The sequence below is a fragment of the Hippoglossus hippoglossus genome, chromosome 4 (genome assembly GCF_009819705.1).
Source record: "Hippoglossus hippoglossus isolate fHipHip1 chromosome 4, fHipHip1.pri, whole genome shotgun sequence".
Taxonomy (NCBI): Eukaryota; Metazoa; Chordata; class Actinopteri; order Pleuronectiformes; family Pleuronectidae; genus Hippoglossus; species Hippoglossus hippoglossus.
In genome coordinates this window covers 686,003-712,506 of record NC_047154.1, presented here as the reverse complement: position 1 = coordinate 712,506, position 26,504 = coordinate 686,003, and the positions used below count along the sequence as shown (strand labels likewise).

The 26,504-nt window shown below is 41.4% G+C and overlaps 1 protein-coding gene across 5 annotated transcripts in view; it reads right to left on the bottom strand.

The window, feature by feature from the left end:
* ptprfa (protein tyrosine phosphatase receptor type Fa) overlaps window positions 1-26,504 on the bottom strand; it is a 276,413-nt gene that overhangs the window by 8,417 nt on the left and 241,492 nt on the right. For all 5 annotated transcript variants that reach the window (XM_034584044.1, XM_034584041.1, XM_034584043.1 and 2 more), the window contains 8 exons: window positions 24,771-24,868; window positions 16,584-16,707; window positions 16,239-16,414; window positions 9,226-9,345; window positions 7,794-7,948; window positions 4,907-5,192; window positions 3,306-3,484; window positions 567-693 (listed from right to left, as the gene is read on the bottom strand). In XM_034584044.1, coding sequence (XP_034439935.1) covers window positions 567-693; window positions 3,306-3,484; window positions 4,907-5,192; window positions 7,794-7,948; window positions 9,226-9,345; window positions 16,239-16,414; window positions 16,584-16,707; window positions 24,771-24,868 — 1,265 coding nt within the window. The remainder of the gene's footprint in view (window positions 1-566; window positions 694-3,305; window positions 3,485-4,906; window positions 5,193-7,793; window positions 7,949-9,225; window positions 9,346-16,238; window positions 16,415-16,583; window positions 16,708-24,770; window positions 24,869-26,504) is intronic.

Sequence of the window (26,504 nt, the reverse complement as noted above, 5' to 3'; positions counted from 1 at the left end):
CTATATGGTCCAGATAAATTCGTTTAGTTAGTGCTAATGCAAACCACCATCCCCATTGCTGCAGTTTTACATTTAAGCATTTATCTGGCAAATGTTGACTTTAATTATATATATTATTATGAAATCACAGAAAATGCAATGTTTTTGTCAGTAAGCTCAGCATTACAGCTCTCAAAAGATCAAAATGTGTCTGCAAAAAATGATGCAGGTCTTTTGGCCTCATTTACGGACGGGTAAGGGTCTTCCCCATCTGCATGCTGAAGTGTCCTTAGGGAAGATATTGAACCCCTCATAGGAGAAAAGTGCTGCCCATAGATGCACTGTATGAATGTGTTTGTGTGACCAGGTGAATGGTTAAACTGCACTGTAAAGCTTTGAGTATTCACAGTAAAAGTGTACGTGCACACAAAAGCCAAAAATGGCGAATGCAAGAAAATAATGAAATTTTTAAAACCAGTTTAATGTTTAATATGTTGATAAAATTTCAGGCTTCAATTTTATTCAATTTGATGTGATACTGGCTCACACTCAATGACATGATATAAGGTGTGACTGTGATGTTTTACCCGTCCCATCTCACGGAGCTTGGTGAGCATCACTACAATGGTGGAGTTGTGTTCCCACAACATTCTCCAAAAGTCCTCTGTGGTCTCAGCTAACGGGCCCTGGGTGGCCATGTATGCTTTCTGCTGCCTGCAAATTGGAACAGAGACAGTCTGTGATTACTCCTCAGGATTCAGCAGCACTGCTCCTATGCGGATTCAATTTCAGCTTTCTTCCTTTTCAGCCCAAGTGGTGGTTGCAGCCTGACATTATACTGTAACAGAAATACAGGTTATGGCAGATGAATAATGATGCCTATGTCATAAATTATCCAAAAACTTAATTTTTTTAACTAATGTCTTTCAAAAGCTGTTTTCTCCAGGACAAGAGAATCAGGTCCAGACATTGTCTGTCCAGTACAACTGGAGACTGTCTGTGTGACATGTGTTCACAGAAATATTCTGTTTGGTGGTTGCCAAATTTGCCAGCCTGCATTTGTTGTCATTTCACAACAACAAACACACAAGCACAAGCAGTTAAGCAGGATTTACTGTACGCCACATCCCTTTAAATAGCTTCAATGACATACCATAACTGTTGAATGCAGCTATCAGGTGTTTATAATTAAATTGTATGCAACCTCAACAATAGATTTGATGAGTTAGCTGTTGCACTGATATTTCATTTGGTTTGCTTTAGCACAGAGCCTTTTTAACAGCACTGTTAAAGGACAGATGCCATCCCAGCTGTTCAACTGAGCTCTGGGCTATCCACTGGAGAATGCACAGGACACTACCACTAGGTGGCAGTGTTGAGCCATGCAGCACATGGCTCAGGTTATTCTCTCAAACCTGTGTGCCTCAGTATCTGAAGTTACCTGAAATGCTCGTGATTTGTGTTTGCTGGGGATGACTGGAGGCCCTGTTGTTTGTCTGTCAGCCCCTGTCCTATGGATGTTATTTGAACAGTTCATAAAACAACAAGCGAACGTAAATTTAGGAAGCAAAGCTGCTGCTGTATGTTATTGGAGCTGCAGCACCTGGTTGTTCTGTTACTTGTGCCTAAGCACTGTGGAATGACAACAGCAGCTGATCCTGCTTAAGTTTGTTTAAGTTCAGATGTGGAAGGTTGAATATGAGAAAGACATCATTTGTGACCTCTGTGCAATCAAACAAATAGTGCAGCTGCTAATACAACCCCAAAACATCAACCAGTTTTAACCAGCTAATGTTCCGATATAATAAAAAATATATACAGTATCATACTGAAAAGGAAGATAAAAGTCAAAGGACATATCTGTCTTATATGTGTCTGTGAAAAGGGCAAAAGCAAAAAGGCTTTTCCCTCCGGAGCAGTACGAGTCATTAGGCATCTCTTCCAGAAAGTTCTTACTTCAACTCTGACCCACTATACTTACTGTAGCTGCGTGAACACAGTTTTCCTGAAGGACTGAAAGCCACATTTCAGATGCACTCACTTTCAGTCTGATCACCAATTGATGCTTTACATCATTCGTATAAAGAAATAACCAATTGGAACAATAGCCAGACCAAAGAAGAATAATACACACATGTTCATAGATGAGTGAATAATGAAAAAATATTCATTTAGTCACGTAAAAAACAATCAACAGTGTCGCAGTTGCACATTTTAATAGGCTCCTCTATAGGGAGCCATTAGAGAGAGCTATAAAAGATAATACATTGTTTAAGCAGGGAGTCCATTCTATGTAATCCTCCTCTTATGTAGAGGTAATGATAAACTGGTCGAAGGCTGCAGTCACACTTTCTATTTTGCATCATCATGGACAGGCACTGGGTTGACTCCAGTTGATACACTGAGAGGTCACTGGACACCTCCACTAATCATCATTATCATGTCTCTCCCCCTCACCTTAATCTGTCCTAATCCTCACTGTGCACTTTAAAGGCAGAGCTCAGAGAGTGCTGCCATTCCCAGAATCACCCTCTTTTAATTACTGCTAGAGGAGGTTGTGAGGAATTACAGGACACCCCTGCCTCCTTCTCCATTCTCCCTTAGGTGGGGGTGCCCAGGGGACTTCATTAGGTGCTGATAGCCAAGAACAAGATATACCCACCCTCGCTGCAAGTAAAAGTGGAAGTCCTGATTCCTTACTTTGCTAGTACACTGAAATGTTTTTCTGATTAGTGTTTAAAAAAAAAAAAAGATATGCTTCTTTGAGAGGTAAGTGATTGGCTCTTTCTCTGACACAGAACAATATCAGAGCTGATGCCCAGTACGTGTTGGCAAATCAGCCAGAGTAGTTGAACTACTCCTTCAAAGAAAAATATGTAAATTTTACCTGTATCTGTAATATTTTCACTGATTAAATGACACAAAGGGATACATTGACACCTCTTGAGTGAAAAAGTAGAAACACTGGAGTCATCAGTTCATTTCTATGGCTTGTCATCTTTTCTAAACCGTATGTTAAGACGAGAGAAAGCAAGGGGAAAGTTAACAGGCCTGCAATGAGACCAATTTGTATTTGACAACTGATAGATTGATCCAAAAGGATTGGAGGCAGTGAAACCCTGGACTGTGTCAGCTGCCAGAGAACAGGTTCCCCTCTTCACTCATTAGTGCTGGAGCTGCTCAACACATTCTGTTTTGCAGTAGTTCAACCATCCACAGACAGTTGCCCTATATACCGTCACCTCTGTGTGGCCCAGTGTTTCCCATTCTGCATTGTGGTTCACATTTCTTTTAGCTCACCTTTATAAAATACTAATACTACTCACTTGTATCCATCGATGAAGCTGGCGTTGATGTAGTCTGAGCCCTCCACCCCTCTTATTGGCTGTAGGCAGACGCGGGTGGACTCAAAAGGCATGATGTTCACCAGGCGGGTCTTGAACTTGTTACACGGTAGGTTGGCACTGATGAATCTTGAGGTATGTGCTTTTGAGTTGGCCAGTTTCTGAGGAGACAGAGCGGTAGATGCATCTGTCTCTGATGTTCAGCAGACACCTGATCAGTCTCTGCTATCTGCCTCAGCTAATTTAAAGTGCTAATACAATCAGTGGGTGAACAAGGTTGTTAAAGGGCACAGGGTGTTGACACTTATTGATGCATGAAAATGATGCACTGTAAGTTGATTTCCTTTTTTCTCTGACATCAAAAACACGCCTGATGCTGTGGTGTGTTAAAACTCATTGTGAATACAAGTCAAAACAAATCCACTCATATTTACCGTGAGATGGAGTAGACAAGCTGCTACAAAAAGCATGACTCACTAAGGAGAAGAAAACTTTTTGAATCCCAACTGAGTGTGTTTTTCTTTATTGTTTCTAATGTGATAACTTTGCTTTGCAAGGGCAAGTGTCAAGATGCAAGTGGTTGTGAAAGAAATACACAGTGGCCTAATTATTGCATAGCAAGCAGTCTGGGATAGTGGAGTGCTGCAGCCTCTCCCCCGACAACCTAACCCAGTAGGAGCGTATCTTCAGGCTGTCAGACATCCCTCTCTTCATCACTCTTACAGTCTTTGCCTCTCCTCCTGTCATCTGGAGCTCAGAGGTTAAGCTCTCACAGAATTCATCTCTGTTACACAGGCTGAAGATGGAAATCCCTCATCTTCCCTAGCTTCCACTACGTAATGCAGTCAAACAGGCACCCCCACCACTTCATAGCGCACTTTCATGATGTTGAATACTTCACGGACACTGACATTAAAAAGTGGTCAAAATGGATGTTATTGCATAGACCTTGGGTGTATATCATTCTTATATTTGATTATTACTTGGTTTCTTCACTCACTTCACCCATTCCATGTTAGCAGATGGGACACTGACCACACAAAAAATCTAAGTACAAGGCAACTACATTTTTCCTAAAAGATGATTTCTTTTTTTAGTTTGTTCAACTTTTGATGTTTCTGATAAGTTTAGTTTTACCACTAATGCCTAGCCTGGTAAGACAAGTTGAAATGTCTGCTCTCAAAAGACCCTTCAAAATCATACCCAAGATTTCTCTAATGCCGGCAAGGCTACTGAGTATCAGGTTAGCAACATGTATTAAGATAGCATAATGACGTTTTAACAGCAGGTGATGGTCACCGAGTCAACAAAACCATCAAACCAAAACATGAAGAGGCATTTCCTGCTCTCACTTTCTGACTTTTGTGATTTGTGTACAAAAACTTCAGACAAAGTGATGACAGAAAAGTTCATAATGATGTTATTTCAATAACATTTTGTCACTTGTCTCCCCAGTTACTGCTACAGGTCACATTCAAATGACACCTGTTCTAAGATCAGATCTTTTCTTATACTTTCACACACCATGGCACAGACAGAATAATAGCTGTTGAATGAAAAACACAATGACAAGCAAAAGGTACCTTGAACTCCAGTTCCATGGTGGTGACGGTCTCTCCAGGGGGGGTGTGGGTGAGCTTCTGGATGTGGGCATAGAGGCTGCGTGCAGGGACTTCTGTATTGCCACATATTGCAGCCTCTAGCAGGGCCTCGTGGATGAATATGTACTGCTCCTCTGTCTGCACCATGTAGTTCCTCTGAGCTCGCATACACGTTACATGACCATAAATGTCCACGGACTTCTCATGTTTCATCCTCTCCAGCATGGCTTCAATCACAATGAGGCAGCCTGTCCGCCCGACACCAGCACTGACAGAGCACAGAAAGAAATTTCAATCTAATCCTTACTCATCAAAGTATTTCAAGCAGAAGAATGAACATTAGTTAAAGCAAGACAGCAACTTTTGACAGAGAAAAAGTTCATCTTACAAATATCTACAAATACTGCACTGCTGTTTGTAGTTGTACGCCTCTAACCAACTAGTGCAGTTTCCCTCAACATAATTTGTTTTCCAGATTCATATAAGGTCACTGTGACCTTTACCTTTGACCACTGAAATGTAATCACTTCATCTTTGAGTCAAAGTGACAAGTGATAAAAAGTTGAAGAAATTCCCTCAAGACAGTCTGGAGGTATTACATTCAAGAGAGCAAAAACATGTTTTATGAGGCCACTGTGACCTCGCCCTTTGACACCCAAAATCAAATCAATTAATGTGTGAGTCCAAGTGAACATGTGTATCAAATTTGAAATAATTCCCATGAGGTGTTCCTGAGATATTACATGTACAAGGTAAAACATGTGTTTTGAGAGGTCACAGGTATGCCAGATGCAATGAAATTCCCTATGGGCAGTCCTGATTTATCACATTCATAGGAAAGTTATGTTCCTGTGCTTTGACTTTTGACCTCCAGGCACCAAAATCTCATCAGTTCATCTTTGAGTCCAAGTAAATGTTTGTATCAAATTTTAAAACATTCCCTCAAGCTGATCTTAAGATATCACGTTCGAGAAAAACTTAAACCTTCTTGAACCCAACCTTCTTGCTGTGGGGTGACAGTCCTAACCATCACGTGCCGCTAATTAGCAACATAAACCGGAATACTTAGCAATTAATTCCAACACAACTGCTGTCTTCACATTGGCATGACCAGTAACTTACAGTGGCTACTGTTGGATAGATAGTAACACAAAGATAGACATTGCTTCAAAACAGATGTAAATATTCCTTGCTGACGTTGTGACTCTTCTGCACTTGTTACTGATATTTAGAGGCGGACTCTAGAAGTATCTGAAGTCTGTGGAAGGCAGATTGGAATGGGGTTTACACTGCAAGTTGAAAAAGTCTCAGTATGAGCAAAGAACATGTGCTCATCAGTGAATTATAGCTGAGCTTAGTTATAGGCTGAGCATCAGGACCAACAGAGATTCAAAGACACTCAGCGCATTTTTGTTGTACACATTGCTAACTATAAACAGCCTATGTTATACACATTGGCTGTTTGAATGCAAATAAACCCTGATGAACAAAATAAATCCTCCACTAGCAATATTTTTACAAAACACATGACGCAATTATTTGCTTTGAGATCAGACCTCCCACAAGCCGTTTTCAGACATTAACTCCTAAGAATGTCCGCAGAGTGCTGGGTCCGGACTTTCTTCCCAGTTGGCCTTTCACACATGAAGAACGCATCAGGAGATTCTCTGCTCAGATGCGTTCACAACAACATAGAGATCTCTGGAGCGTTCAGGTGAGGAGTGGTGCAGCATGCAGAGGCAGAGTGTAATGTATAAATGACATTGTGGAGATCACATGTATTTGTTAACTGCACATTGACACCGGCATCGGCCCTTATCACCACAAGCTCTGTTGACATCTTTGTCTGAGTCTTCTACGTGTATGGCACCGCTTTTTCATTGTGAGATACTTGTATTCTTTGTGTGCATTTTTGTTTTCCAAAACCAGGTTGAATCAGGTATCATGACAGCATTAAACTGGAAGAAGAACAAAGAACCCTCAACCAAATATAATACACACTGCGGTTAAGTGCTTCCAGACAATTGCTTTCTGGTACTTTACCCAATTCCAATGCTCTGATTGATTGTTGCCTATGTCCATTGAGGAGTGATGGGTCATAGGTAAGGGACAAACTCATAACGTTTTGGTGTTTCTGGTTCAAAGGACAGAGCCAGGATTTTATTTATCACTCCTAAGCATTTTTATCTTGGTAAAGTATTGTTCAGAACTTGATGTGAAACAAACAGGCATATTGATTGAGTTTGAGCAGTTTGGAAAGTTTGGTGTAGTATATAAGACAACTTACTTTTCTTCTTCTTATATAAGATCTAGACAGACATGTGCAGGATTGTTTGGCCATGGCAAAAGTATGTGCTTTACATTCTAGTTTAGGTGTTCAAAAATCTACAAAACTTTCAAAAAAGGTTGTTAATAAATGAATGGGTACTGGCTAACATGCTTTGCATAACACATGCAGCTCAAGAGAGCTCACTACTTATAGAACTGTCAAACAACAAGAAGAAAGTTGAGTTGATCATCAAAGCAGCCTGTTTTGGCAGTATGGTAAATCCTCTATTCACCTTTTGACGTTGATAATATTCTTTTGATTTGCTGACCTCAAAGTATAATGTTAACATTAGTGCTCAAAAACGACCTGTAAGCGAACCCCTGAGCACCCAACATGCAGTCCTTCTGATAAATGGTGTTGCAATCAGTTATACAAATCACAGCACAACATCTAGTTTCTTACCTCCACACAAGTGACCAGTCAGGGTTTCAGAACAAACCCCTGGATGCCACAGGAAATGGGATTTCATGTTTGATGCTCCGACACACACTTTGTTTGAAGCATATTAACGGCCTTTGTGTTGATATGAAAAACATTTACCTGCAGTGAACCACCATTGGTCCAGCGTCTGGAGGGTTACAGGCCCTGACTCTGCGAAGAAAGGCCAGCGTTGGAGTGGGATACTCAGGCACTCCATGGTCAGGCCATGCCATGAACTGGAACTGTCTGACGTCTCTCTTCTCACTTGAGCCATTCTGTTCAAGCACACGCACGTACAAACACACACACACACACGCACACACACACACACACACACACACACACACACACACACACACACACACACACACACACAGGTTTACTATACATCACAAATGCATTCTGAACAGCCCTCCAAACCCTAAACAGAACACTACTCCAACAGTCCTTTATGAATTACTACACTTGTACAGTCCTATCAACTCTTAGTCATATCTACAGTATAGCTACAGTCATTTCTATTCAAGCCAAAGTCCCCACTTTTTCTCCATTCAAGTGCAAATCTTCTTAGACTGCGGGCTTCACATGTCTGGTACAGATACTGTTTGTCATTCAGACATTACAGAATGTTAATGGAAGGAGCTGAGTGATTGTGTGGTTTGTGTGTGAGAGCAGTGTTGAGTTAGATGACAGGAGAGGAGACTGCTTTGTTCTCTCACAGTGATTCATTTAAAAGCCCATTTTATCATTGCAGCCTGATACTAGAAACCTCTTGCAGCAGTATAACAGTCCATAGTGCATAGTTAGGCTTGAAAACGTTGTGTTAATCCTACAGGGTTTATCTGCAATGAAGCTGATGTTCATCCATGATCAATCATGATTCTTTTATATATGATTGAACATAGGTCAGAGGTCTGTTTAACAATCAACACAAACTGCAGACCCAACTTCAAAACTTTTCAAAATAAAATCTCTGTAATTGTGCTTGATATGAAGCATTCTAGCAACAAATGCATGTTGTGATTTTACTTAGACAGACAAATTGCTAAAGATGAAGAGATTGTATGAATTTTGTTGCCACGATGGATAACAGCAACCGTGATATCATGAACGTCTGCGTCAGTCCAATATGGTAACATTACAACAATCAAATTATCAAAATCATGTGGTGGAAAAGACATTATTGCTGGTGGGCCAGTTTTGGACCATGGGCCACCAGTTGCTGACCATTGTTGTAGGTTATCTGAGGACATATAACAGGACGTGTTCAATTCCATCCGCAAAACGCCTTTTAAGGCATGCATGCCAACATTAAACCAAATTTGACACTGTTCTTCCTTGGGGCCTCAACAATACACATGAAAAGTGCGAAGGTGATAGGATGAAGGGTTCTCGAAATATGCGAGCCACAAACACACAGAAAGACAGAGATTTCTGGTATTAGTAGACAGAAGATAGATGTACCACGGTGCTTTAGTGCTCTCTCAGACCTCTGTTCTTCCTTTGCTGAACAGAACAAAGTCATACTCCATAAAATATAAAAAGTTCTCACCTTATAGAGGGCAAATGTGCGTACGCTGTAGGTAGCCAGCTCCACAGTGTCCAACATGGTCACCCGAATCATCCCATATGTCTCTGTGCCTCGACTGGGCCAATACTGGTCACACTTCACCTACACAAAGACACATTAAGAATAGTGTTACTGTTGAAGTTAGAACAGGAGTGGCTAGGAACCTTTTTCATTTTCATTCTTCGGCCAGCTGGCAACAGGTTGGTAATGCTGATCAGATCATATGACCATTGATCCGTCATTACAACCATCTCACATGCTTTTGTCTAGGGTAGAATCTAGACTTCTACTCACAAAGACATATTTTGATGTGGATCTCCCCAGAGAATGATTCCTAAATAACTGTGGTGACCCCCCTCACCATCCCCATAAAGTCCCCATAAATTGCACACATTAGGTTGTCTTTTACTTCAAAAAATATATATATATGTTTGTCTATTTCTCTTGGAAAGTGCCAAATTTTGCATCAACTGTTCTTTCCTTTACCCTGATGGTGACCGGACAGGCATACAGCCATAGTGGACGTCCTATTTTAAATCATCTTCTTTTATCACAAACAAAATTAATTTGTAAATTTCTGTCATGAGAATTTGTCTCTAACTGGTCCATATGAGCATCACTTGTTGTTTAGTTTCATTTTTGAATGTAAGGCATGCATGAGTTAGTGGTAGGCTCACAGTCAGTCAGGAAAGACAGTGGTCAGAAAGTAAAATCATAGATATTTATGAACAACTTATAACCACATCATTCATTAATATAGTGTCTCCCAATCGGTCCACCAGTAACTCTCTTAATCAAGTAACTTCTCATCATAGTCCTGGCATCAGAGTCATTAGCTTTTTGTGTAGCAAACTCTGAAGCGTAAGTTACTGCTCCATGTAAGCAGCTGAGCTGTTGGATCAAGCGTCTTTGCTTTTCTTAGTCTGTTTGTTTTTGAGTGAATATAATCGTCTTGTGTCCAAGTGTCTATGTGCAGTAACTGTAAAGACTTCCGTGTTGAGAGGTAAAATGTATAATCAGCCACTGGTGAGTTTACATATTCTTAAACAGATCACTGTCACAATAACCTGGCTCTTAAACCCTGTGTGTAAAGAAAAACTAGTTCTTGGAAGCTAAGAGGAGGTTAAACGCTTCTTTTGCTCGGCCAGATTTTTCTTGGTGAAAGCTGCATTCAGCTGTGTATATGAATCATTGTAAATGACAAAGGCCTCAGAAAGGAAAAGTTTAACCCCCACAGTGCTGTGTGTTTTACTCTGAATAAACTTTTGGATGCATGTGTTGTGTTCTCTGGCCATTTCAGTGTTCTCAACATAAAAGAGGGTTTTTATGTGATCACAGATCATTGGCAGTGTCCATTATGGGCCTTCCCTTATTATTTGGGTAACAGTTTTGGCTGTGAATATGTTGCAGGAGGTGAACCTCCCCCAGTTTCACTCATTTCAGATTTCTTTCTGTGGCTGTGAACACATCAAAACACTTTTATACCCCATCTGTACACCTTATTACAGCTTTTCTCAGTTGCTTAAATACTCTTGTTCACTCTGACATCACTTTTTCAAAACATTTAATATAGGCTGGAACAGAAACACACAGACCAAAGCGACACAATAACACTCACAAAACATTAAACACATGCAACAGACAACCTGCGTAAGTCAACCAAGACTTCCTTTGTTAACCTCAAATCAAATCAGGGTAGGAGAAATTCCTTTCGTAGTACAGGCCTCTGGTAAGCCTGCCACTGGTACAATTCTATAGGTTGTATATCCAAGGACCAAGCCAAAATACTTTTTAAGCTCTTAGTTTGGTTTATGGAGAAACCATAGTTTGGGTTAAAATGATTACTTTGTTAGGACTGAGAAAGGTTATGTGGGTTGAAATTACTAAATCATTCAAGTTAGGGGATCTCTGTTGTCATATTTATAGCCGTCTCCCATATCATTCATCTGTAGACCAATATTTACTCTCTTTTAGCTCTGTTTTTGGTCTCTCTGGTAAATGGCTGGATCTTTAGCTACAAAATACTTTGCTGTGTTCAGCAGCTGTTCTCTGACTATTTCTGTCTCATACAGTCTATGGCAGGGGTCAGCAACTCAAGGCGATTTCTTATAAAAGAGGTTTTGCCGTCACGCAGCCTGTATTATTTAGCTTGATTGATGTTAACACCTCCCAGCCACTAGCTGCCATGTAATGCACCATAGGCATTGGTGATGGCAACCCCGCTAGCTAAAGAACCGAAGCCACAGGCATTTCAGCCCTCATGGGCAGAAGACTAGGGCTTTGTTTTTCATAAGGACCGTGCTGTGTGCACGTTATGTTTAGAAAATGTTGTGTTCCGAACGTCCAGTGAGACAAGGCATGAAAGAAGTTTCAAAGATCAGGCAGACAAGGGAGAATCAATCAATCGTGCAGTGTCCAGGTATGAGAAGCCAACCAACTCTCTCAAAGTTTTTGCCACTGCCAAAAACCATGTGACTGAAGCAAGCTTTCGCAAATCTGAATATGAGTGTGGTTGGTGGGGTTAATGACAAACTTATTATTGCAATCATAATGAGATAAACATGTTTCTTTAAAGTGTTGTTCTATTTATAGCCAATATGGATGGAATAAAATTACATGTCTGTTGGAAATATTAATGTGGTTCAATAAAAAACTTAATGTTAAAAATAATGTTGATACGGCACGCTAATTAACAAGAAAATTTCACATGGGCACTTATTGTCAAAAAGGTTGCCGACCCCTGGTCTATGGTTTATTTCTTGTTTGCTGCTGAGCAGGTTGTGGCCTTTACTTTTTGGTCAGCACAGATAAACAATGAGCTGAAACTCACTCTTAAGTTCTGTTGGTTCATCATCATAAAGAACCCCTTTCACACTCACAGTTTTCACACTGTCATCTTATACTTTGTTATTGTAATATATTAAGGTTAGAAAGACATGCACTGTATATTAATGCAATGAAAAAAGGACAAAATTTGAGTTTTCACAGGTTTAGTCATATTAAAACCACTGAGTCATTGAACAAAATGCTAGAATCAGCATGTGCCCTGTGTTAGTCATGTCAGCATGTGTTAGTGCTGCCTCTATGCTCAGGGAGGTTTGGACACAGATGATGATAGAAACAACCATTTGGACATCAGTGCTGACTTGAGGGGACTGCTGGCTGCAGGCCGCAGGAGCTGGGTAGAACAGATGGCATGATTACGCTTCAGAGACCTGGATGCGGGTGTCAGTGGAGGGGGTGGAGGGATGGAGGCTGTTTGGCGAGGCTTGCAGCAGACTACAAGGCTACATGGCCATTGGTCAAAGTGATGCAAGGAGAGAAAACAAATCTGAGAGACTGACAAGAAAAACATCAGTAGTTCTCTTTTGTAAGAATGTGTGGTGCTTCCATGTTTGTTAGGGAAGACGTGTGGTTAAGTGCAAAAGACCATGACTCTTCTACTAATGGTCAATGTTTTTATTTTTTATTATTAAGATGACTTTTAAGTGATGCACATTTGCGACTTTCTCTATAAGAAATTGGGGACAAAACCTTCAGTTCTCGTTATGTGCAAAAATATATCCAGAATGTATTGTTTGTCCTGACAGTTGAGGGCTGGTGAATTACTGGTTACATGGAAGCCATACCAAAGTGTCTGAATTTTCTATAAACAGTCGTAGCAGTGTCAGAAGACACTAAAATCAATCTAGTCGTGTGATAACTAGAGAATGCACTACATAGGGCATTTTAGAACGCAATGAGTAACAACTTGTTCTGTTTAGTTTGGAAAACTCAAGAGCATATCTGTTGGTATGGTGTGTTTTTTCGCCTATAGTGTAACTCAGCCTGCAGGCTCAGCTCTGTTGACACTTAGAAGTTTAGATTTGTGTCAGAGTTGAACTGAATTTGAGATATAAAAGCTTTTATGCACAGGTCCCTCACATCAACAGTGGACACACATTGAGTTTGGTATCAGCAGCACCTATTATCCTGGTCACAGATCAGAGACATCTAATATTTCCTGCACCTTTGGTTGAACTACAGACGGCTGTTACTGGCTGTGGCACAGGGCTGATGGTCTCTGTCACAAATAATGGCCTGCTGCAGTTCTGCCCTTTGCTTGTGGAGTTATTAACAGTGTGAAGGACGGCTGACATCATTACTCATATAAACAGCGTTCCTGCCCTGCTAATTCGCATCTGCCATGTGACAAGCTGTGAAGGCCTCATGTCCACCAGCAGGGGGATGCTGTCATAGAGCCAAGCTCATCTGCCATATCAACTATAGTGAACTACATACAGTACTGTATGCACCCTACACTGCTAGTGATGTACTGCAGTACATCACTAGCAGTGTAGGGTGAATGACCACAGCCCTGGGATGTTATCATTCACAGCCTTCAAACCCACACCATTATTGAACACTTTAAACAAGTAAACAGGCACACATCCAAGAGGCCCAGGAGGACCGCTGCCCCCCAGGGCAGATGTGTGGAGATCACTTAACCGGATCAACACACGCAAGGCACCTGGACCTGATGGCATTCCTGGCCGAGCTCTCAAGGTGTGGGCAGATCAGCTGGCAGATGTTTTCACAGACATTTTCAACCTGTCACTGCTCCAGTCTGTAGTCCCCGCATGTTTCAAGGAGACCATCATTGTCCCTGTTCCCAAAAAAACAAAAATCCTCTGCCTGAACGACTACCGCCCAGTAGCACTCACTTCCACCATCATGAAGTGTTTTGAGCGGCTAGTCAAACCCTTCATCACCTCCTCCCTCCCTGACTCTCTGGACCCTCTTCAGTTTGCCTACAGGCCAAATAGGTCCACTGCAGATGCCATCTCCCTCACCCTTCACACTGCCTTCTCCCACCTGGACCAGAGGGACACACATGTGAGAATGCTGTTCATTGACTACAGTTCAGCATTCAATACCATCGTGCCCCTGAAGCTCGTCACCAAGCTCAGAGACCTTGGGCTCAACATCGCCCTCCGTGACTGGATTCTGAACTTCCTGACGGGCAGACCACAGGCGGTGCGGATAGGCAGCACCACATCCCCCACCCTGACTCTAAACACCGGTGCCCCCCAGGGCTGTGTGCTCAGTCCTCTCCTGTACTCCCTGTTCACGCATGACTGCGTGGCCACCCACAGCTCCAACACCATCGTTAAGTTTGCTGATGACACGACTGTCATAGGCCTGATCACCAGCGACGATGAGAAGGCCTACAGAGAGGAGGTCAGAGCCCTGACATCTTGGTGCCAGGACAACAACCTCCATCTCAACGTCAGCAAAACGAAGGAGCTGATCGTGGACTACAGGAAGAGACAAGGAGTAGAACACGCCCCCCTCTCCATCAACGGGACTACGGTGGAGCGAGTCAGCAGCTTCAGGTTCCTCGGGGTCCACATCAGTGATGACCTGACCTGGACCAACCACACAGACTCCATCAGGAAGACGGCCAGACAGCGGCTCTTCTTCCTCCGCAGGCTGCGGAGGCTCAACATGGATGCCAGGATTCTCTGCAACTTCTACAGGTGCACCATAGAGAGCATCCTGACTGGCTGCATCACCGCCTGGTATGGCAGCTGCACCGCCCTCAACCGTAAGGCTTTACAGAGGGTGGTGAAGTCTGCCCAGCACATCACCAGGACGGAGCTACCATCCATGGAGGACCTCTACACCCAGCGGTGTAGGAAGAAGGCCAACAGGATCATTAAAGATCCCTATCACCTCAGCCATAAACTGTTCTGCCTGCTGCCGTCTGACCGACGGTACCGCAGCATCCGGGCCCACACCACCAGGCTCAGAGACAGTTTCATCCCCCAGGCCATAAGACTTTTAAACTCCTCCAATCTGTCTGCACCTTAGCATATTTGCACTATTGCATATTTGCACTATTGCATATTTGCACTATTGCACACACTTGCACTATTGTTTTTCTTTTTTTCTTTAGGTGTATATATATATTTTAGATATGTATATTTTATTTTAAATTTTAAATTTTGATTGAGCATTGTTATAAGAGAGCCTGTGACCCAAGCATTTCATTGCAAGCGACTGCTTAATGTTATCGTTGTGCATATGACAATAAACTCTTGAATCTTGAAATGGTATTAGAACATGCTCACTAAGCAACACAAGTGTTCAAACACAGGGCACAGAATTCAGATAAGAGGAGGAACACTTCATAAAACTATATTTACTAGCCTTAACTTGATTTAACGAGGTTTACCGGACATCTAGGATCGAACAAAAATATCACATGCAACAAAGTGCTCTTTGTTTCTACCCACATGCTGTGATGATAACATGCAAAGCCACTAGATAACATGAGCATTACAAATGCTGGACACAGCCAAGTGTGGTAATTAAAGTGTAACCCAAAGCAATGTTATCTCCATCCACATGCAACGGAAGTCCCCACCCTCCAAAAGCCTCATTCCCCTGTCGTTAATGTGGCTTTAATGTGCAAGCTCTTCAGTGTCAGCTTCACTCACAGCTAGACCATGATGCCCCACCCTTTTTGTTAGCAACAACATAGGGCTCTATTTGATGATTTACGCTCATACTCCAAAGTACATACACCAAATACATTTATTTAATGTTAAAATACGCTGGCAGAAATAATGTATCTGTACACGATTCAAAAGGGTTGTATTTAGACTATAGTTTTTGTGGGTGTATTTTAAGCATAATATGCAGTAAACCAGTGAGTGCCATTCCCTTTAAACGCCATGCTGTGGTTGATTGCTATTATAATGGTGGATTTGCAAAGTAGAGAGAGAATGTTTCTCTGCAGAGGAAACAGTATCAGTATGCACATGAGCAGATCATAATGTGTGATCAACAACTCGTGTTGATGATGAGTCCTTTGAAAACTCAAAGTTAACATTGTGCCAACAATGAGCCTGACCACACCCAATTTTAGTATGAGCACGCCCATTGGTGCACATTTTTGGGATAAATGACAACTGCATTGTTCTGAAACTAGAAAAGACAAGTAGGCTCACCCGTGACTTCTCTTCCAGACGGGTCATCATTACAATGGTGCAGGTTCTCTGCTCCCACACCATCCTCCAGAAATCAGTCAGTGTCTCTGGCAGCGGACCCTGTGTGGCGATGTAAGCATTCTGCTTCCTGTAGCCATCAATGTAATTGGCATTAACGTAGTCGCTACCTGGAACTCCTGAAGTGAGGACCAATTTGAACAGAAAGCAAATGAAAATGGGAACCAATCAGAAAACAGAGGGTTTTCTAAAAAGCTTTATCTCTAATTACAAGGTTTAAAATAAAGGTCTGCTGCTCTCTGTATAAAGAAACGTATGGGATGTCCCATGCTGTGCGATGTCTCTCACCATCCACAGGTGTGAGGATGACCCTGGAGTGGTCATAAGCGATCACATTTGCATAGCGGTTCTTTGGCTTGTTGACCTCCAGGTTCGAGTGCTCCCAGGTGAACTGCTGTCCTGGATCAACAGACTGACACACAGGGATGGGGACAGAGGCAGACACACACACAAAGGGCGAGAAAGCAGGTAACCATTTATTAAATCAGTACCTGAATTCTTCTCTTATTTACAAGTAAATGTGCCATCCCCCTCCATCCCCTGGTCTTACAATATGAAAAGTCCAGGATGATCTGTAAGCACCCTGGATATGCACTCTTAAACCCCCTCCTACCTTCCAGTTCAGGGCCTGGTATTACAGAACAGATGTAGTAATGGAAGGACAGTAATGCAGTACACTTTGGGACATAGATGACTTTTACTTTGTCCATTACTTACAAATTACATTTCCATCAGCTGCAACCATGTGTGCAGACACTGGGCCTTTTGGAATGTGTGACAAGCTGTATGTGTTGTGGATAGCCGGGTGTAGTCATGATGTTCTTTTGGTCCAGTATCTAAAATAATTATTTCAAATATTCCTTAGAAACTTCTTTGCTTCAATAATTATTGTTGATATTATATGAATCTCTTGCTAGAACAACGTTTATATACAACAGAGCTCAAACCACAAAGATCCACAATTTTATACGTTTCTTTCGATTTCTAGACAAAGACACATGAGTTCAGTCATTGGTGAGCAGTGAGGAGCCCATGCCTGTGATGGCAGTGATGGTGAGCACTGATATGAGCTGCTCTCCATTGTTTACTGGGTGTGAACGCAGGCACAGGTTCAGCTGAGGATTGTTATTCATGCATTTCATGCTCCTGCTACTAATCTTACATCATTTGAAAACACACACACACACTCACAGGCAAAATAAGACAGAGACAAGGATTCTCATATCCTGCTGCCTTTCCCCCTAACTGGCTGGATGGCTACTCAGCCTCCCCACAACCCCAACAACTGATAATAATGACAATGGAGAAATAGGTTGAATGCACATCTTATTCAAAATCCTGATAGGTAAGGCTTCCGCCACGCTGCACCAACAAACAAGTCACATCACTGCTGACACATCAATCAGTTATTCTGCCCGTCAATTTAATCAATATTTCTTGCTGATGGAACATTGATATTTCAATGGATGTGGCAATGAGCCATCAGGATCAGATAAAGCAAAAAATATGTTTAACTTGAGCAAACCAGCTTTTATCTATTTAATACTGATAAAAGATTGACATAATTATTATCATGCAACAAAGCAAATTGCTATAGAGGCCATATGCATGATGTAAAGTGGTCTCTAGTAGTCCCAAAACAGACTGGCTCATTCATCAGATGTAACAAGCTGTGAGATCCTCTGGCAGACCCATTTTAAACACAACCATTATCAGCTATTCATTTCAAGCCCTGTTAGTCTCACTATGAACTAATGGCTGGAGAGTGTGTGTGTGTGTGTGTGTGTGTGTTTGTGTGTGTTACAGTGAGAGAACCCAGTGCTATTGTCTTGCAAGCCTGCAGATCAAAGTTGATTGAGAATCTGATGGCAACTGAGCATCTTACTAATCAACTGCTTTCACTACTGATATTACTGATATTTTTGTAATATTCCTAGGCAGTAAAATTGTGCACTGTGATGTGGTTCTATAGCTTCAGCGATACATAGTGACATGTGACATCTGGAGCACACTGGGCCTGTAGCCTTTGCAGTATTTGAAAAAAATAAATAATGGAATGGATTGCTCGAATAATATCTTGTAAGTTAAAAGTAGCTTTTCCAAAACCTCTCTTTTAGTAGCTCTAAAACTCTGGAGTAGGATCAGTTCTCAGTTTGCTTGTCATGTCAAAATACTGAAAGGCAAACTCCTCTACTGACAAGGGTAATGAGTTTATCGCCTTTTTAAATGTGTTTACCTGCTAATTTTGGTGTGAAATAGGTATGAGAGAAAATCTCCGGGAGAGTGTCGACCAAATTTGAAAAAATATGCCCAAAGTCATTGACAGCAAAGGCATTTCCACTAACTATGCTGATTTTGTTCAAATTCATGTGTTGCTGTTCAATTGCTTTTCAACATTTTTTTCTTGTTGCTTTTAATCACTGTATCTCAAACACGGTCTTTTATTTTGACATAAACCTGCTCAAATTAATGCTGAGACTTGAAAGAAATGCCTACTACCCTAAAGCAAGCTCTTATGGTAAATGGCTTGTATTTATACAGCACTTTACTAGTCTTGATGATCATTTAAAGTGCTTTACAGTACAGGTTTGAACTGTTCTAACTACTGGGAGAAAATGTGTTTCAACTCTTGCTCAAGCCCACTTCACTGATAAAGAGCACAGCTGCTAGGACCAAGGTATAGCTGCCCATAGTCCCTTTAAGTGTGATTAATAACTTGTTATTTACATTTTGTGGTGCTTCAGACATGAAGGAAAATACAAAGCAGCTTAGGCTGCACTTAAGCCTTGGTTGTTTTTATGATATCAGGATCTGAAAACACAAGGAAGTGCTGGCTATCCATTTACTTTAAGTCCAGTAGTTAGTCAATGGCCTAAAAAAATCTTACATTTGCAAAATTAACTACAAAAACTAAAATAGTGGTTTTAAATTATTTCCCCATCATCAATTGAAGGTGTCTCGCTCTTGACTTAGACAATCAAATATACTAAATGTCTGTATCTGGTTAAATCTCAGCCAAAATACACATTTATCTCTATATTATGGCTTCATATGAAAAATATATCAAATTGATGAGCTATACAACTACAACTCAGGATAAGTGCTTAACAGAGCTCCTGGATCTCTCAAAGACTACTTCATAGTGTTGGGCAAACTTAGGCCACAGCTATAGTGTTTAATGGCACCAACATGTGTTCTTCTTTGGCTGCATTGCAATCTATATTCTTTAATCCATAAATTGATTTTTGGACTAGTAATTTCATCACTTGAAAATGCAAACTGAAAATAAATCTAAATCTAATGCAAAAACTAGCTTTATATGTGCACGTGTCTGGGAAATACATGGAACAGTTGTTTTTTTTCATCATTCATGTCTGCAGAAAAGTAGCAGTAGTATTCTCAGGTTTTTTGTGTGAAATAATACAATTCAGTTTTACTTTCTAAAGCGCCAAATCACATCATTCATTATTACAAGGCACTTTACATAGTAAAGTCAAGACCTTAAAATGTTACAGAGACACTTAACAGTTCCAACGATAAGCAAGCACTTTGGGGACTGTGGAGAGAAGAAAAACCTCCAACAGAACCAGACTCAATGTGGGCGTCCATCTGCCTCGACCGGTTGGGGTGAGTGGAGCAAAATGGGCTTGAGAGGAGAGGTTGATGGAAAAGAGGGGAGAGAAGAGAGAGAGAGAAAGTGGGAGAAAGAGGAGAGGGGCATGGACAGGATGAAACCTTCATAGGAGGAGATGCTGAATAACATGAAATTAGGTCTGAGAATTTAAACGTTACACCCCAGCCCGTTCACTCCGCTCTGCATCTGCCAATCGGCTTGTTGCTCCCTCACTGCGAGCTAAACACTCATCAAAATCACGACTGTTTGCTGTCCTGGCTCCTAAATGGTGGAACAGCTCCCCAATGACATCAGGACAGCAGAAAGACTACACATCTTCCGCCGCTAACTAAAAACACATCTCTTCCGACTATACCTTGAATAAAAAAAAGGTGCTTTAGTAGCACTTAAATGGCACTTACATATAGCACTTTGTAGTTTGGCTTTCTTGAAGAAAATTGCACTTTCTGGATTCTTGTTGTTCTGGGTTTATACCCTCATGGTTGAATGCACTTATTGTAAGTCGCTTAGGATAAAAGTGTCAGCTAAATGAAATGTAATATTAGATGATTTAGTCCCTGGGTTGAACCAAATACAGGTTAATACACTATGAATGGATTTTGTGACAAGGATCCGATATGAGTCCAAATGTAGCATCACTTAGAGACTACATCCTTTGCTCTTATCAGTGTCATATAACACAATGTTATTATTGTAAGAACCAAGAAACAATATAGAATTGAAGAAATACAAGAATGTGTAAATTGTGTGCCATTTTATTTCTAGAAGGGAAGAAATGTAACTTCATCTATGAAGATAATGTAATCAACTGTTTGAATTGGCCTTATATGATCATATGATAGACATGCAGAGCAGGAAGGCTTTTTACTGTCATACATCAACACCTCTCCATTTTTATTTTGAACTTTATTATAGTAAAACTATCTTCTCAGTGTTTATTGTCCTGGAAACACAACATCCATGTATCTATTTCCCTTCTCCCTACAGAGCCCCCTGTGGCTTTTGTTGACTCGTCTGCAGCTCAGCTCGACAGTTTATCCATTGAGGCCTGGGAGAAGGTGAATGGAGACGAGCAGCTGGTGCAGATGGTCTCCTGAGCAGGTTTGTCTAAGATACTTTGATAAAACCAGTTAAAATCAGCTTCAGTGTTACAGTAATTAAATACTTGGTGTGTGAGGTGTGAATTAGTTGTGAGGTGGGGCGTCCTTTTGCTTCTTCCTCCTCCTCAGTCCCAGAGTCTGTCTGATTCTTTTCCAGATTGAAGACTTCTTCTTTTTGGGCGTCTCCTCAGACGCCTCAGTCTCCACAGGTTCTGGAGCAGGGAGAGCATCAGAGAGGGACTCCTGCTGGTTGTTTAGTACAGTTTTATCTGCAGATTTGTCCACAGGCTCTCCTCCTCCTGCTTCTCGTGCTGTTTCTCCTCCTCCTTCTCCTGCTGCTCCTCCCCCTATTTCTCCTCCTGCTTCTCCCTTCTCCTCCTGCCACTCCTGATGCTTGACATCCTCTCTCTCCTTCTTCAGTGAGAGTTGAGAAGTCAGTTCCTCCACTTCTCTCTGCAGAAGCATTTTCTCCTCAGCAGCACTTTTGCGGAGACATCTCATCTCCTCCATTATCTGCAGATGGAGGAGGTTCTGCTCAGCCTGGAAGGTGTGCATCTGAGACTTGAATACTTTCTCAAGCTCAGCCTTCAGGTGGGTGGCCTGCTGCCTGGCTGTGAGGTTGTCCGCTTCATTACTTTGAATGATCTCGTTGTTTGAAGCTCTTAGTTTCTCCAGTTCATCTAGGAGAGCCTCGTTTTTGCTCCTCTCAACCTGCAGATCCAAAGCAAACTTCTGCTGGTTGATTATATAAGCCTCCTGCAGCTCCTTGTAATATCTGTGGAGGTCTGTCTCCTGGTTCTGCTTGGTGGTCTCAGTGAGGATCTCTGTAGTGCTGAGGGTTTCACTGTCCTCCTTGCAATCCTCAGGCTGCTGTGTTTCTTCATCCCAGTCACCCTCCTCCTCCCAATCCTCAGGCTGCTGTGTTTCTTTGTCCGTGTCGCAGTAGCTTTCTTTCGGGGGTTGCAGTTTGGCCAACTTTTCGTGGGCCTCATCCAGAGCTTGGCAAAGAGTGAGTCTCCACTCTCGGTGTTGGCGACCACGGGCCCTCTCCTTGCCCACCAGATGTTCAAGATATTTGACATCTCGTTGAAATGCCTGGCAATCCCTGCACTTGTACTGAGGTTTGACCTGTCCAGTAGTTCTTCCACTGTAGGCCATGGTGATCAGTTTGAATCAGCCATTTTATGTCATTACTGATGGTAAAGGTACAATGTTTCTTTGATGTGTGTGTGTGTGTGTGTGTGTGTGTGTGTGTGTGTGTGTGTGTGTGTGTGTGTGTGTGTGTGTGTGTGTGTGTGTGTGTGTGTCCAGGTATAGCTGGTGTAATGGGGACCTAAATCTGTCTTCTTTAAGGTTAAAGTCAAGGTTAAGTTTAGGTTTAGTTTTATGTTGGGGGTCAGTTTAAACCCGTCGGCCCAAGTGTGTGTGTGTGTGTGTGTGTGTGTGTGTGTGTGTGTGTGTGTGTGTGTGTGTGTGTGTGCTCAGTAAATTTGTGTATCTCTAACATTTCATATCAGAGCCATGAACGTGGCTTGCTCCAGAAGACTGTAATACAGTGGCTGTAAAATCTCTCCTGGGACTGAAAACCCTCCTCAGACAGACAGGACATTCACTACTTTTGTAGAAGTTCCCCCTGACAACCACAGAACAAATCTAATAAAGTCTGAGCACCTTGCTGGGCTCTCTTTGGCCTCTGTGATGATTACATGGCTCCCTCTCCTCATGGTAGCTACTCATCATTATTTGCTCAATATTAAAATGTGTGAAAAATTGCAAGTTAATGCCTCCTGACCAGCTGAATCACAGGTGTTTTATCTCGACAAGAAGAAAAACACAATAAATTAATGATTTATTTATTTTCTTTGCCATTAAAATTGTCTTCTCATAAACATCATAAACATTAAAACCAGAAGTGCTTTTTGTGCTTGTCCAGCATATATGTTCCATTTGATCCTTCAATTGTAAAAGAGCCAATTTTAAGCAAATTACGCACAGGTAATAACAGCGATAACGAGTTGCAGAACCAAGCAATAAATAATATTTCAATAATCTCCCCTCACTGTGTATCTAACACAAAGTACCACCTTAGTTTTCAAATCGTTTTTGTATATAAAATGACTGCAGTGAACATGACTCTGCTGTCAGGCACACAGAGCACACTGACCAATTAAAAATAAATAAATTGTGTTCACCTGTCAAACGTCCATTTCCAAATGATGTCCCAGGATAGAGGGACAAGATGATCAATTTGTCAAGGTGTGAAGTCCGATCATTGTTAACATAAATACTGCGGTGACGCTTGTGTGTAATACTACATGATGGATTCACTGGCCCTGGTAGAGGAGTACGTGAATAGAAGGATGAGGAGAGAATGAGTGTTCTGAGACCATGAAGATTTCCTGTGCCATGATGATGACTAATCATTTAATCCACTGATTTATATTCTCTAGATCTGTGATTTTGGATCTATGTGCTGAATTGGGTCCAGTATTAGACAGACCTGATGGAACCATTCCATCCCAGTGCAAACACAAATACTCACCACTCTGGAGTTTCTGGCAACTGGCTGTTACTGGTGGGAATTAGCTGACAAGTATAAGTTGCACTTCTTGGTCTTGGTTCTCACTTCATGTGAGGGTCATTTATGTGTAGTGGATGCAATATGAGGTTGATTCACGTACATACATTTCCAGGTGGACTGTGATTTAAAAAAGTAAAACTGCATTCAGGTATGCGTGCACACAATTTTACATTTGTGAATATTTTTGCCGGACATCATTTTAAGCTTTTGTACGCATGTACGATTTCAGAATGAATGCTAAGCACTGTTTTACAAAGGAGGCCCCTGTCCATGATTTAATTGACTGTTAATTAAAATAAATTTTGTATGTAGACAAATGGAAAAACATGGAACATTGAAATTACCTGAGGGGCCTTGGAGCAGAAAACGGTGTTCAAATATCACAAGTGATTACTGAGCCTTACATAGTCCAAGGACCACAGGCAGCTAAAAAGGAATTATTGGAATGAAGGCTCAGATACAAGTTCATAATAAGATGTAGGATGGAACCTGTTGGTTAGTGCTGGTGGGGATAGAAAAAGCCACAGTATAGATCAAACCATACTTTTCCATGAGTATATCTTAGGTTTGTTTGGGGTTTATGGTATTGTAAGTAATCACTTTGATTTACACTTGATCTAATGAACATAAAAATATATATTTGTACTGTATTATTAATAATAGAAGAGTTCATGTAACATAATACAATGTTGGCAGTATGCAGTGCAACAGTCTGCTATTTAGTAAACTTGGAGAGTTGTTTTCCTCCTTTCACATCTTCAAAGAAAGATATCTGTTACTTGCCCATCTGATGATTGAATAATACAAGAATAAGACAACTCCCAGCATGCATTGTATTTGTGTTAAAATTCTCCAAAAATAAAGAAAACAGTCTTAATAATTTGAGTACACTGATGATGATAGAGATAATAATGTGGCGAGGTTCACTTTGTGACAACAAAACCAGATTACTAAAATCTAATTTTATAATGGGACAGAATCCCAATACTAAGATTAAAATGATCAATTCTCAGACATATAAATATCATAGCAAATAGATCTCTCATATCTTTCATATCTCTTCTATCTCATATTGTCACCAAACCCTTTTAATAAAACAAAATACTAAACTAAGAAAATAAAAGGTGTCTGTGCTGCATCATGAGAACAGGAAATGTTACCTCATATTCCTGAGAGAAGCGCAGTCCGTCGTTGGCCCTGAGTCTCTCTATGTGGTCTGCCAGGTCAGAGACAGGGATGGGAGGATGTTCCCTCATTCCTGTAGTGACAGGTGGAGCAGTAAGTACGGTCCATCAAACACGCACACGCACACACACACACACACGCACACACACACACACACACACACACACACACACACACACACACACACACACACACACACACACACACACACACACATACCAGAGTGTAACCAGGGTGCAGATGCATGTAGAAAGCTCAGAGGAAACTGGCCACAATGACTTGGAGTGATAGTGGGACTGGTATGTGCTCAGTGCTCGGATGATGTCTGGCTGCGAAGCTCTTTCACAGCTGTGGTTAAAACCACACTAGTGATATGAGTATCATTGAGCATGCTGACTGGTTAAAGAATTCCCACAAATCACTAGGTGAGCAGATTGGATCACAAAGGTGGTTAGGGCGTATGAGTATGTGACTAATTGATTGTAACTTTGATTCATTTATGCTTTTATAGTACATTTCATTTCAGTTCTCAGTTTGGGTGACCATAACTGGCTGACATGAACAGAGCAGAGGAAAAGGCGGTGCCGAGTTTAGAAAAGAAGGCTCAGTTCAAATGGCTGTAAAACAGAAAGGGAAGGAGATGGGAATGGGAGGACACATTAGTAAAACACAGCAGGACTGAAAACTAACTTGGAGTGTTGGGACAACAACTGAGGGCACTGGAACCTGTCGGAGAAAAACCAGGCAAAACAGGGGGTCAGTTAGGAGAAGACAAGTGAAAAGAAAAGAAGACAAGGAGCACTGGGGTAGGGGCTGGATGTCTGTTTTGTCCTCTGCACTCTCCTGTGGTGTCATTCATGTATTCGCCCTACCATGGAGGAAGTGGCTTCAGTTTTTAGCTACATCATTGTGGTGGCTCTAAGGAAGCAATGCTGGTCAGTGGGTGGTGGTCTGACAGTCCACCAGGCTGTCATAATATGACTATTAGATGAGAGATTGAAGCCTAATATATGAGATGATCCGCTGACCTTTCCTCTAGTATCATCATCAGGTCAAAATACCACTACACTAAAAATACTAAAAATACTCCTTCTCATCTGTACTCTGGTGGGTGAGGTAAACCTAAACCTAACCTGGTAAACATTGTACTGAGCTAAGGACACTTAAAGAACCACAGTTTTTTCAAGCTTTTTTTCAGTTTTACTCCTGCGTGCCACACAATGACAAGTGGTGATATCAGAGTAATTCAGGCAGACATATAGTAACTGGAAACCAAAAAGAAGAAGACTAAATTTTACAGGGTGACCTACAAGTACTCATATGGTCTATTACTGAATAGTAATAGACCATATGAGCCTTCATTAAGACTTTGATGTCAAACAGCCAATAATGTGTTGCTAATGTTAAGTAAACGCTACCGTAGCTTGTAACATACTGAATTAGCTACTGCCTTCTCTGATATCCCTTGTAATTCATAACGGGACACATCTTACAGTGTGTGTACTGTTGTATTTACAAAACAATGAAAAAGTGCCTTTTGTATTTATCATTCCATAAGAAGAGTAATGGAAAAAGAATTCAAGTTCAGCCAAGTCAATGAAAGCAGAAATATCATTCTGTGAAAGTAACGCTCTCAAAGTAAATGCTTAACATTTCAATGTGAGTCTTTAAAGGGCCCATATTTTACACCTTTCTGGGATTTAATTTGA